Source organism: Epinephelus moara, chromosome 9, assembly GCF_006386435.1.
Source record: "Epinephelus moara isolate mb chromosome 9, YSFRI_EMoa_1.0, whole genome shotgun sequence".
Lineage (NCBI taxonomy): Eukaryota > Metazoa > Chordata > Actinopteri > Perciformes > Serranidae > Epinephelus > Epinephelus moara.
In genome coordinates, this window is record NC_065514.1 from 26279235 (window position 1) to 26291933 (window position 12699).

Consider the following 12699-nt stretch of genomic DNA (forward strand, 5'->3'; position numbering starts at 1 on the left):
TGCTTTTTTTCCTTTACCCCAAGGGCTAATAAAATGTTGTAGCTGCACAGTCAGGCTCACAAATCTACTGTTGGGCATTAACAGCAGTCCCACACTCCTCGCGGGTAGTAATAACTAAACAGCGCCTACACATACACGCAGAGTTTATCCCCTCCAGTCGAGGATAATAATGACACACAAACGCAACTCCTCCTATATCTCCATTCAGTTGCACTGCCTGAGGAAGCTGCTGTGCAGAGAGCTGTTGTAGCAGGTGATCGCCCTTATTTGGTAATGGCCCAGATCATGTGACCACAAAATGGTGGAAGCTGTGAGCTGTTTGTAAGCTGAGCATCTCCATCGAGAGGCTGGGAGAAAAGGAAATAGGCAGGGAACTTGGAAGTAGATCCATGCTCTGAAACGGAAAAGGAAAGAGATTCCCGAGCCCCAGCATTGGTGAGTAGATGGCTTTTATTCTGTGATGATAAAAAGAAGACAGAGAGGGATATGTTCCTGTATTTTTTTTTCTCACAGCCAGCAGACAGGAAGCGAGAGTGAGGGAGGGGCTGCTGTCATCAGCACTGTGGTCCTGTGCTGTGGAAGTGGATCTGAGGCAGCTCAGCATCCTCCATGGAGGGTGCACATAACAGCTGATGCTGATTTTGTTATTGTGCAACGTAGGAGCGTGTGTCATTGTATGTTTGTTTTATCTGTGTGTGTGCTTATACTGTATATATTTCATGTGATTCAGCATGATGTCATCTGTACAGGAGTCAACCATCCTGCATTTTTTTTCCCTGTTGCAGCTGTTAATATAATCACATCTTCCTTGTTCTAGGCAGAGGCTCCAGAGGAGGAACAAGGATGTTTCTTTTTCATGCGAATGAGCACACGTGACTCACTGTGAATTTGCATCTCTGCCCAATCTGTGCTCATGCGAGCATGCAGTCATTCGATTTGAATCAGCACTAGAAAAAGACAGCGAGGAGGGGGAATGGGCTTGTCATGATGTAACAAGCCCCGTTCCTACCCCCCCCGTCCCCCCCCCCCCCCCCGCCGCAACCTCCCCTTCCTCTGCTTTGAATGGAAGGATTATTCACAGGGGAAGATGACCTTTAACCTGAAAATCTTTCTCANCTACCCCCCCGCCCCCCCCCCCCCCCCCCGCCGCAACCTCCCCTTCCTCTGCTTTGAATGGAAGGATTATTCACAGGGGAAGATGACCTTTAACCTGAAAATCTTTCTCATTTTCCTCATCCCTCCCCCTCCTTTCTCCCCTTACCACCTTAGCACTCTTGTCTTTACTCCCCTTGTTCTCTGATAACTGTGGAAATCTCATTAGTAAAATCAATACACCCTTGTGTTAAAGGGACAGTTCATCCCCAAATCAAAAACGTACATTTAGCCTCTTACTTGTTCTCTTTATAATGTAGATTGTTTTGGTGTGAGTCGCTGAGTGTTGGAGATATTGGCCATAGAGAAGTCTGCCCTCTTGTGACCTTCTTGTGAGCAGTTTCATGTAGGAACTATTTTCCTTCTACTGAACTATACCCGCAAACCTTGTCACCCCACAGAAGGAAGTGTGCATCTACTGCTAGCTCACCTAGCACCAATGAGCTAGCTAACATTACACCTCAGCTGAGGAGGACACCATTAATGATTACATCTGAGCCTTTCATGAGCACAAGCATTCGCACAGGAACGTATTTTCAGGTGCTGCGTAGCAGTCTGCGCACATGACTATGTATATGTGCATGTGCTTAGGCAAGATGGCTGCCAGCTGCAGACCACTGTTTGAAACCATCAAAACAAAACTGGTTGTTTCAGTAAAAAAATTGCTGCTGCGGTGATGCCACCAAAAGTGGGTATTTTAAGCCAAAACATGATCTGTTCCTAACCATAACCAGGGGTTTTTGTGCCTAAACATAACCACATTAACTTCAGCGTGGTTGAAACCTAAAATTTCAACATATCCGCTACATAATAAGGTACAAATCATATCCATGGTTTATAGAAATCTGCAATTAGAACATTTACTCTGGCCGTTGGGTTGAGGAGTTACTACTCAGGAAAACTGCTCAGACTTTCTTACATCAGTGGTTCCATCAGTCCTCAGCTCAGACACATTTCCTCTCTGGACTGCATGTGCCAAAAATTGTGATACTTCCTTTTGAATGGTTGTGGTTTGCTGAAACCACTCACATTCCCTGGGCAACTCATAACATTATGTCTACTTTTCTGCCGCTCCATTATTAGCTGCCATAAAACTTCATCCCGATGGCTTTGCCAGGCAAGTCCTGCGTGTCCAAGATATGTTGTAAATCTAAAAATCAGCTCCAAAACTGTCCTGACAATATTCTGGTCGTTCCCCACCTGTCCACGCTATCGATTAGCTCCTACTATCACAAATCTCTTCCCAGGTTTAGCTGTCCCATGAGCTGACACGACACTTGCACTTTGACCTGACCAGATGACATGGTCACATCAGATCAGAGGAATTAATTAAATCCACATCTTGTAAGGGTCTTTTTTCATATATTTTCTTACAGTCCATTAAAGTTGAAAAATGTTAAGATAGCCCATGAATTCTAAAAAAAAAAAAAGCTAACTATTTACAAACTGTGTTGTTCCACCCCTTGTCAGCACCCACCATCTCGTGCCCTTTAGCACAAACCTCTTGTCTATGAGTAGATTAACACTTTGAGCACCGCAAACTGAGTGCTATCTAGTTCCATTATATTGGAGAGAAGGCAGACATCTCTATGGCTAATATCTCCAACACTCTGTAGCTCACATCAAAACAATCTAGATTGATAAATAGCACTACAAGTAAGAGGGAAAATATGTGTTTTTTATTTTAGTGATGAACTGTCCTTTTAACACATGCAGATGTTAAGGGAATCCTGCAGTAAAGCTTCCTGGTATAGCCTGACATACAGGTTTTTTGTTTGGTTGTTTAGGCTGATACTGATATTATCTGGTTAGATAAATATACCCAATGGTAATCATTCAGCATGAACACACAACATAAACAGCAGTTTTACTACGGATCTCTTAGATTTGTTTTCTAAAGAATTGTGATCAAGATTCATACTAAGCGGCACATTGCACAGTAAATTTGCTAGTGCTCTCTGGTGGACAAAATATATAATGGTGACACTGTCTCTTAAAAAACACCTTAAACCAAGTTACATATCAATATCTGCTGTATGTTAATATTGGCAGATTAATCAGTCCAGCTCTACCCTGTGGTCCAAACAATATTATGGAAAGTAGTTTTTGTGGTGGAGGAAGCATTCAGATTCTCGACTTAAGTAAAAGTAGCAATACTGCAATATTAAAATACTCCATTACAAGTAAAGGCATGTATTATTAGCAAAGTGTACTCACTCATTTAACAAATTTATACACCATTGGGTAATGTAACCTGTAACAATGCATCATAGTTTATAAATTCATCTGTTTGTGTAACTTCTCAATCTGTAAAATAACTTGAAACCAAAGCTATCACATACATGTAGTGGAATAAAAATGTAAAAATGTTCACTCTGAGATAAAGTGGGGTACAAGTGTAAAGTGGCATATGGAAATGCTGATATATGGAGTACTTAAAATGGATATTTAAGTACAATAGTTGCAATTTTAATTTAACAACTTGTCTTTCTCACTCAAAAATCATGTTCGTGTTGTAAATCATTCAGTGAAGAGGAATCACAGGTGATGCATTACACAACAGTGTGGGTACTCTCCAGGTTAGTTGTTGTATCATCAGAGTCTGTTTAATAACTGTAATTATCTTCTCATAGGTCCTCCCGGGGATGGACCTGGCATCAGAGACTAAAATGAACTCTGAGGGGGGCGAAGGCAGACCAGGTGAGTCAACCAGTGCTCAGATTCAAAGCAAACCAACAGTTATTCAAAAAGAAATGTTATGAAATTGTTGAAAAAGACTTCAGTGATCCAAGTGAATCACTGTTGTTATGTGCTGTTGTTTTTGTAGTCCCTCCTACCTCTCTACCCCTTCAAGGAGGTTCCACACAAAGAAAAAAGCTATCTGCCCCTCGCATCAGCCTGTCACTGGACCAGAGCGAGGATGACTTGGGGGAGACGCCAGACGATCTGGACATTAATGTCGATGACCTCGACACGCCTGATGAGGGGGACTACCTCGACTACACGGACCATGAAATGGACTGGGAAGGTAGGTCATTCACAATACAAATAACATATCTCATTCTTAATGTAACTATAATGTAACTCATACTGAAAAATTTATTTTTGCTGCCATCATGATTGTTTTTAAAGGGACAGTTCACCCCAAAATATATATATATATTTTGTCTTACCTGTAGAGCTATTCATCTGTTGTTGTTGTTGTTGTTGACAGCAGTTGCAGAGTGCCTCTCGTCTGTGAGTAGATGCATGCTTTTTTTTCTGTGCGATGATACAGCTAGTGGGTGTATTTGGGATAGAGAATAGTTCTTACATGAAACCGCTCACAACAAGGTCTATGGATTATCTTGAATAACTGGGTCATGCTTCCTGAAAAGAGACATTGCTGTTGAGTATTGATGTTCAAATTTATTTTTTGGTGCTTTGAGCACAACAAGCTGAGTGACATCTAGTTCCATTATATTGGAGAGAAGGCCGACATCTCTACAGCTGATATCTCCAACACTCTGCAACTCACACCAAAACAATCTTGATTAATAAATAGCACTACAGGTAAGAGTAAAAATATGTGTTTTTGATTTTGGGGTGAACTGTCCCTTTAAGTTGTTTTTGTGATCACAGCAATATTATAACTTACAATGTTTTATGGTATAATTCTCCGAACCGCCAAGGTTGACCAGGAATTTAAGTCTCTTTTTCACTGACGATGGGAAAAGCATGTGTGTAAATAATACAAAATTTTAATGGCTGAATTCCATTTAGCTGCTCCAGTTCAGGGTCCTGTTGTTACACATGCGTGTTAAATGTCACACTATCATCAGCTTACTGGGATGCTTGGACACCACAGAGCCATCAGTAATGATGTTAGTAACACCTGTGCCTATAACACAATATTGGTCTTTTCTCATATCAGACCCCAATGCAGCCAACGGGAGCGGGATAAGCGAGCCTTACAATCCAATCCCTACATACAGCGCTGAGGAGGAGCGCCAAGATGGCAAGCTGTGGAGGACCGTAGTCATTGGGGAGCAGGAGCATCGCATTAACATGAAGATCATTGAGCCCTACATGAGGGTCATCTCCCACGGAGGTGACTATTCAAGAGCTTTTCACCATCTTAACTTCAGATGTTATGTCCAGCTTGAACAAAACCTGTATTTACATTTTTCAAAACACTTTAAATCAACACAGGCAATCACAGTTGTTCTGCTAGTTTGGGTAGTTTTTCATTTTTTAACGTCTGTCTTAAAACAACACTCCCTTGTATGTATGCAGGGGGGTATAGGGGGATAGGGGGAAGGCTCCGTGTTGATTAAAGTGGTAATATATTACCTTCAGTGTTACCATGTGGACTTGTTTTGCATTAGGTCTTTGCCTTTCAGGCATCATACAGGCTGGAATATTTTCTTGGAGGAAGGTTACTAGGGCTGTATGCATTCTGAGAGGAAGACCTTCAGACACTGCATAATAGGTTAAAAATGAGTTTATCTATTGTTATTTAGATGCTAGAACTGTCCAAGCTAATGCAATAAATTGCTTGTGGACAGATGAATTATTACAGCTACTAAAATGCACATATGGGCATGTGAGTGTTGTTTTGAGACAGACTTGAAAGAATGTGAGCCTCTTTAATACTCTTCCCACAAAACCCAGTGTTCACTCAGTGAGTTTTTCATTCTATTAATTGCAAGTCAGCGATGCTGGCACAAAAAAACAGAAGTAAACAACCAGACTGATTGAAAGTGTCTGGTCCTGACAGCATCTATTCAGCAGAATTAATACAGGGATTCTTATTGTTTGAGTACAGTAAACATTTTCCAGTTTTGAATTTCAGTGTACAGCAGGCCTGAATATCTGTTTCCAGAAGTAACAGCATATTGTAAAAGTCCAAATCTCTGGTGCTGTATCACAATCGGCTATTGTTTCAGAGCTGGCTTCTGCCACTTCTCGGCTAACGAGATGGCAGAATGATGTCGCGTTTTGGAAACGCTTCATCTTACCTTGGAGGCGGGCCAAACCAAAGAATGAGGAAATACAGCATGTTTGTTTTTTTGTCTCGTAATTGAACATTGTGAACAGACATTCAGCAGGTCATGGACGTTCTTATACAATTAAAGATTCCAGTGTTGAAATAGGCAGATTTAAAAAAGGATGGATATCAATTACATGGAATATGGAATATCATGGTGGGACTGTGGTGTAGTGGTTAGCACTGCTGCCTTACAGCAAGAGGGTTCCTGATGGGGGTCTGTGTGGAGTTTGCATGTTCTCCCCGTGTCAGCGCTGGTTTTCACTGGGTACTCCGGCTTCCTTCCACAGTCCAAAGACATGAAGGTTGGAGACAGGTCAAATGGTGACTTTGAATTGGCCATTGGTGTGAATGTGAGTGTGAATGGTTGTCTGTCACTATGTGTTAGCCTTGTGATAGTCTGGCAACCTGTCCAGGGTGTACCCTGCCTCTCACCCAATGACAGCTGGGATAGGCTTCAACAAAGCCATCGAAATCCGGTGCTTGGGAAGTGACTTGTGGCATCAGAAACCAACAAAAAATGGCATCTTTTAACATCGGCAGGATATACAGCCGATTGCTGGTTGTTAGTTTAATGGCACCCGGTGGCGTCAGGGGAAAACGCAGTGGGACAAGGACGAATATTAAGGTGGCCAAAGTCCGACTGGGGTGCGCGGAGGTGGTGGTGGATGGGTCCAACAGCCAAACCCTGTTCTTTTTTCCTAAACCTAAGCACGTGTTTTTTGACATGCAGCAAAGGGCCACAGGCTGGAGTCGAACCCGGGCCGTTGCGGCAACAGCCTTGTACATGGGGCACCTGCTCTAACCACTAATCCACCGACGCCCCGATGTTATGCAAGATTTTAAAATGAATTTATTTTATCTTGTTGAATGAAACAGGGCATAACCGTTTATCTAATTATGAATTCCAAACAAGCTACCCTTTGGGGAAAATGTTATAGTTTTCAAGTTCTTTCCATTTGTATGTTCATTTTTATGTCTGTTAATTTCATCCCACCGATGTTCACAAGAGGTATGAATATACGTACAGTATGCAAGTGAAGCCAGTGTTACGTCAACTAGCGGCCATCAGAGACGGAACTCTCCACAAACACGGGGGAAATGTTCACATGTCCTCTGCACATTAGAACAATAGTATTCAAGTTGAAATTGGTAAAGTGGCCACTTGACAAAAATACATCCTGTCTGTTTGATGATGGGCAGCTGCTGCTTTCCAAAACTACTCTCTAGTGTGTATAAACAAGTGACAAATTTAAATGAAATACATAAATACATAAGTGCGGAAATGGGTTCAGTTGCTTCCATACAGGACATAAGGCATCACTGAATGGTTGAATATGAAAATGATTTGAATGAAACACCAGGGCTGCAACTAGCGATTAATTGTTGTGATCAATTAATGTGCCATTAACTTTCTTGACTTACTGATGAGTCTAAAAATGTCAGAAAATAGTAAAAAATTTCATCATAATTTCCTTAAACCCAGGGAGGCTTAAACTCAAAGATGTTCGGTTTATGATCACATAAGACAAATGAAAGCAAACATTTTTGTCATTTTTCCTTGAAAACAATGATTGATTATTAAATTACTTGCCGTTAGTTTTTTTTGTCAGATGACAAACTGATTAATCGACCAATCATTTCAGCTCTACAAAACACCAAATGAGGGAATTTTAATTAGTAGTGTATTGTTTACTTCTCAACTTGAGTACCAGAGAGTTATTCAGCAGGCATTGAAGCTTTTCTATGGGCTGCCCAACCTTTATTAATTATAATAATGATAATAACTTTATTTATATAGTGCCTTTTCAAAACACAGTCACAAAATGCTTTACAAAACCAAATAAAAGACAAAGCAAATGAAACAAGATTAAAGCAATAAAAACAGAATACACACAGAGTAAAACACACAATAATAAAGATGTTAAAATCACCTAAAGGCAGTTTTAAACAAGTCGGTTTTCAGAAGTGATTTAAAAGACGAGAGTTTGCAGCCCTGATCTCCTCAGGCAGGTCATTTCAAAGTCGTTGAGCTCTAACTACAAGGGCTCTATCACCCTTGTGAATTAATCTAGACCTGAACAGTTAATGTTGGATTTTTCCCTTTAATTTGTCATCTATCTGTAGCTGCAGTGAGGCTGCTGGGGGAATGGGGTTTTTTACTGAGGCCTGACATGGAGTCACGGCATATTGGTTTCACAGTCGGGGGCCCCATCTCTCTTTTCCCTTCCGCAGGGCCTTCTAAAACCCCAGGAACATGCATTTGCACCATGGTAAGCCTGTTCTTTAAGTAGGCACTGGCCATATTTCAATTATTGGTGGGAATCTGACCCCTAACCACATCAGGTGGTGCATTCTCTTCTCCACTGTGCTGTGGGCTTAAGTGAAACACAGCCATCCCATGGAAACAGAGACGTCTGTCACTGGAAATATCACAAGCTCTGTCATTTAGATAAAAGACCCTCTGTCTGAGTGACACCAAATCTGGTGATGAATGGGTCGGTGAATAAAAGGAAATTGCATTAATCTGAAAAGTAGTGAGAGGAAATGGGACAGAGAGACAGCCAGACAAAAGACACAGATTGGCAGATAAATTGAAGGAAAAAAAAAAGAGGAAAATAAGGGAGCAATCAAATTATGAAAACTATGCTAATTAAGGCTAAGCTCTCGCCAACAATAAAACAAGGTCAAGTTAACTCTTCTTACCTTTATTTTGATGTGTTTTTATCAAGGCTACTATGGCAACGGAGTGAATGCCATCATCGTGTTTGCTGCCTGCTTCTTGCCAGATAGCGACAGAGAGGACTACCACGAAATAATGGAGAACCTCTTCCTGTGAGTTTTACACTGCAAACACAGACACACACAGACACACAGACACACAGACACACACACACACACACACACACACACACACACACACACACACACACACACACACACACACACACTTTTAACCAGTCTTTTAACCTATCAATATGTTATACACGTTTTAGGTTTTGCAGTTACTGCTCTTGCAGTGATGTTATTCATTTGCTTCTCATTCGTATGAGTGACATGCTCCACTTTGGTCATGACTGATATAATTCAGTTCAATTCAATTTTATTTATATATTTCAATATCACAAATCACAATTTGCGTCAGGGGGCTATATGGTATACGACATCCCTCTGTCCTCCCCCAAAAAAACCTTTAACAGGGGAAAAAATGGTAGAAACCTCAGGAAGAGCAACTGAAGAGGGATGCCTCTTCCAGGACGGACAGACGTGCAATAGATGTCGTGTTTACAGGTCAACATAATAAATTTACATCGCTCCGTATGACAAAATGATACATTGAGGGACAGAGAGAGAGAGAGAGAGAGAGAGAGAGAGAGACAGAGAGACAGAGAGAGAGAAAGAGAGAGAGAGAGAGAGAGAAAGAGAGAAAGAGAGAGAGAGAGAGAATCTATCTATCTATCTATCTATATTATCTATATATATATATATATATATATATATAATATCTATATCTATCTATATCTATATCTATATATATAATGCATGGATGTATACAACATAAATATAATTACTTTGTATTTTTACTCGTATCTATTTATTTATTCACTTTTTTAATTTGAGCTATTCATTTTTTTTGTTTTTGTTTTTACTTTTGATCATTTATTATTATCATTATTATTATTTTATGTAATGCTTTGGCATTAACATATCTTTGTTCATGCCAATAAAGCTATTTGAATTGAACTGACAGAGAGACAGAGGTAGGTACACAGCAAACAGTGATGACAATAGCTACAACATTAATTTTAGTAATAATTTTATAATGATAATAATAATAGTATTTTGGTAGTATATATGTTATATGTATATACTTATACATGCTTGTATATGTATGTGACAATAATAATCATATGTGACTAATAATAATAGCAGTGGTAGTAGGCATCAGGCAGGACCACGGCAGCGGCACAACCACAGCCTGCTACACTAATTAAACATACAACTTAAATACCATAACATGCTGGTGTTGGGCGGCATAATGTTTACCATGTTCACCATCTTAGTTTAGCGTGTTAGCATGCTAACATTTGCTAATTAGCACTCAACACAAAGTGGCTGAGGGCAATGACATTAGGGCCTATATATTTGGTCTAAAGCCAAATTTAAATTTTGACCTGATGATGCACAACATGAAAAGTTAAGCAATCACAAATAGTTATTATAATACATCCTGCGGAGAACATGAATGTGTGTGTGAAATTTCGTGGCAATCCATCCAAGGGTTATTGAGACATTTTTCTCAAAACCGCAAATGGGAACTTCATGTTGGTGCTACGAAGAAGTCAGGGGATAACCTATGTCAGTGGCTGAATCCAAATGTACACACTTCACCGCACTTGCAGACTTGCGGACTTTGCGGGCCCGTTCCTGGGAAGTCTGGGAGTGCTTAGCTACAATTCATGCAGTCCACAAGGGGCCTCAAGTGGACTTTCTGCAGACCTCCAGAGAGTCCGCTCGGGGTGCAGACCTCAGCAACGGACGTTGACGTTGTGTGTAAAATAGTTATTGATAGTTAGGTTTATTAAATTCTACTTGAGTTGTGTAGACCAGAGGTAATATTCAACCACATCATGATACAGAGATATGTATAAGTATTATTATTGCGGCCTATCAGGCAGTGTAATAGGCTAAAAAATTTGCCGATAAACAACAAAAAAAGGTTTCTAATGTAAGTAACGTCCAATTTATTGAGTTATAATCCTGTCGTTATTTACATATGTAGCCCTTTTATATAGAGATGTATTAATACATTTCTGTTTAGTCACAAAAAGGCTTCATATGAGATTTATATCTTGTTTTCTGCAGGAACAGATGAGTAGGCACTGTTCATCAACTTATATGACATATATGAATATGACAGCAGCAACAGTTGAACGTTTCCATGGCTGTCTATCAGCCGCTTGCAGTCTCTGCCCTCGCAGACTTTACGTGACGACAGTAAATGCGTCACAAAACATATAATTAAAGTCCACGAGGGCTCATTCTGTAAGTCCAGAGGGCAGACATTTGGATTCAGCCAGTTTCAGATTCATTCTCTGGGGACCATGAATGTTGACTTTTTTCTTGTTCACATGGTGCAGATATCCAAATACCTCCCAAAACAAATTCTATTCCCACGAACCTTAGCTGAACTTTGGGTTCAGTGCTGATTAGAAAATTTCGGCATTGCTAACACAATGATGATAAATATGCCTGTGAAACATCAGCATGCTTGTCAGTGTGAGCATGTTAGCATGCTGATATCACATTTAGCTCAAAGCAACACTGCCCACAGGATTTCATTTTAAGACACGATGTCATCCTTTTTTAATTATACAAAGCAAACAAATACAGACCCCACTCAGATGCATTATAATAGCATGTTGAGGATGCTACTTAATTCTGTAAATCAGCCACGGCTCCTCTGCACAATGAAAACTCTCTAAATAAAGTGATAGAAACAAAGTGAGAGTCTAGCTTGTTTGTGGAGAACTCCCATGTTGATGTCTTCACTGTGGTGCTGGCACAGTTGCATTTCATGCTTGGACAGTGTGGTTGGGATCCCACAGGCTGTTCTGTGAAAGATATTGAGTAAGCTGGCATATCTGAGAGTTTTGGATAGAAATGAAAGGAGGTAAACCATAGTGTCTGCACTTTCCGATGCCAGATGGCTTGAGGTCTGAATCCTTGCGAGGAGGAGTTAACTATAGCTGGGAGGTGAACGCTATGCAGCTTGATGTCAGTGGGAGATGATCACAATAGTCACGAAACAGAGTGGATCAGCAGTGTTGATTTGTAAGCCGGAGAATGACATTGAATCAGAAGGAGAGGCGAGTCAGAGTCAGTCCAAAGTCATTGAAGTTCGAGTTACTGAGGAGACTAGAGAGGGCTGTGTTAGCTGTGAATATTGTCAACGTTATTTTCAAAGGAGGTGACAAAGTTCCCCGCTGACTGAGAAGAAGGAGAGAAGGTGGGGGGGATTGAGGAGAGAAATGAGAAAGAGATAACGGCTTCTTTTGGTTTGAATCCGAGTATTGGATTTTATAAAGGTAGGAGTCAGATTGAGCTGCTGAGATGGATGCACGGGAGGAAAAAAGAAGAAATTCAAAGCAAAATAGCTCATCCATGAAGCAACATTGGTACCAATTTCTCATAGCTGACATCAGAGGAGAGAAATGCTGCTAGTTTTTCAAACAGAGCAAGACAGTATGTGTCTCCTATTTCCTCATTCACAGTCACATAACATAGTTTTACATTTCTTGCTCTTGTATTTCACCTTTTGGACATACAGTCAGGTCCATAAATATTTGGACAATGATACAGTTGTCGTCATTTTGGCTCTGTACACCACCACAATGGGTTTTAAATGAAACAATGAATACCTGCTTAAAGTGCAGACTCTCAGCTTTCATTTAAGGCTTTTTTAAAAAATGTAGTATGAACCGTGTAGGAATTACAACCATTTCTTCACACAGTCC

The 12699-nt window shown here is 40.4% G+C and overlaps 1 protein-coding gene across 2 annotated transcripts in view; it reads left to right on the top strand.

Moving 5' to 3' along the window:
• The first annotated feature begins 246 nt into the window (after positions 1-246).
• The window catches only part of prune2 (prune homolog 2 with BCH domain), an 18791-nt gene continuing 6338 nt past the window's right edge, over positions 247-12699 (top strand). The window contains exons 1-5 of one of the 2 annotated variants that reach the window (XM_050053608.1): positions 247-435; positions 3786-3852; positions 3980-4180; positions 5066-5242; positions 8914-9016. In XM_050053608.1, the coding sequence (XP_049909565.1) occupies positions 3798-3852; positions 3980-4180; positions 5066-5242; positions 8914-9016 (536 nt within the window). In that variant the 5' untranslated portion in view covers positions 247-435; positions 3786-3797. The remainder of the gene's footprint in view (positions 436-3785; positions 3853-3979; positions 4181-5065; positions 5243-8913; positions 9017-12699) is intronic. The other variant, XM_050053607.1, reaches the window with a different exon arrangement.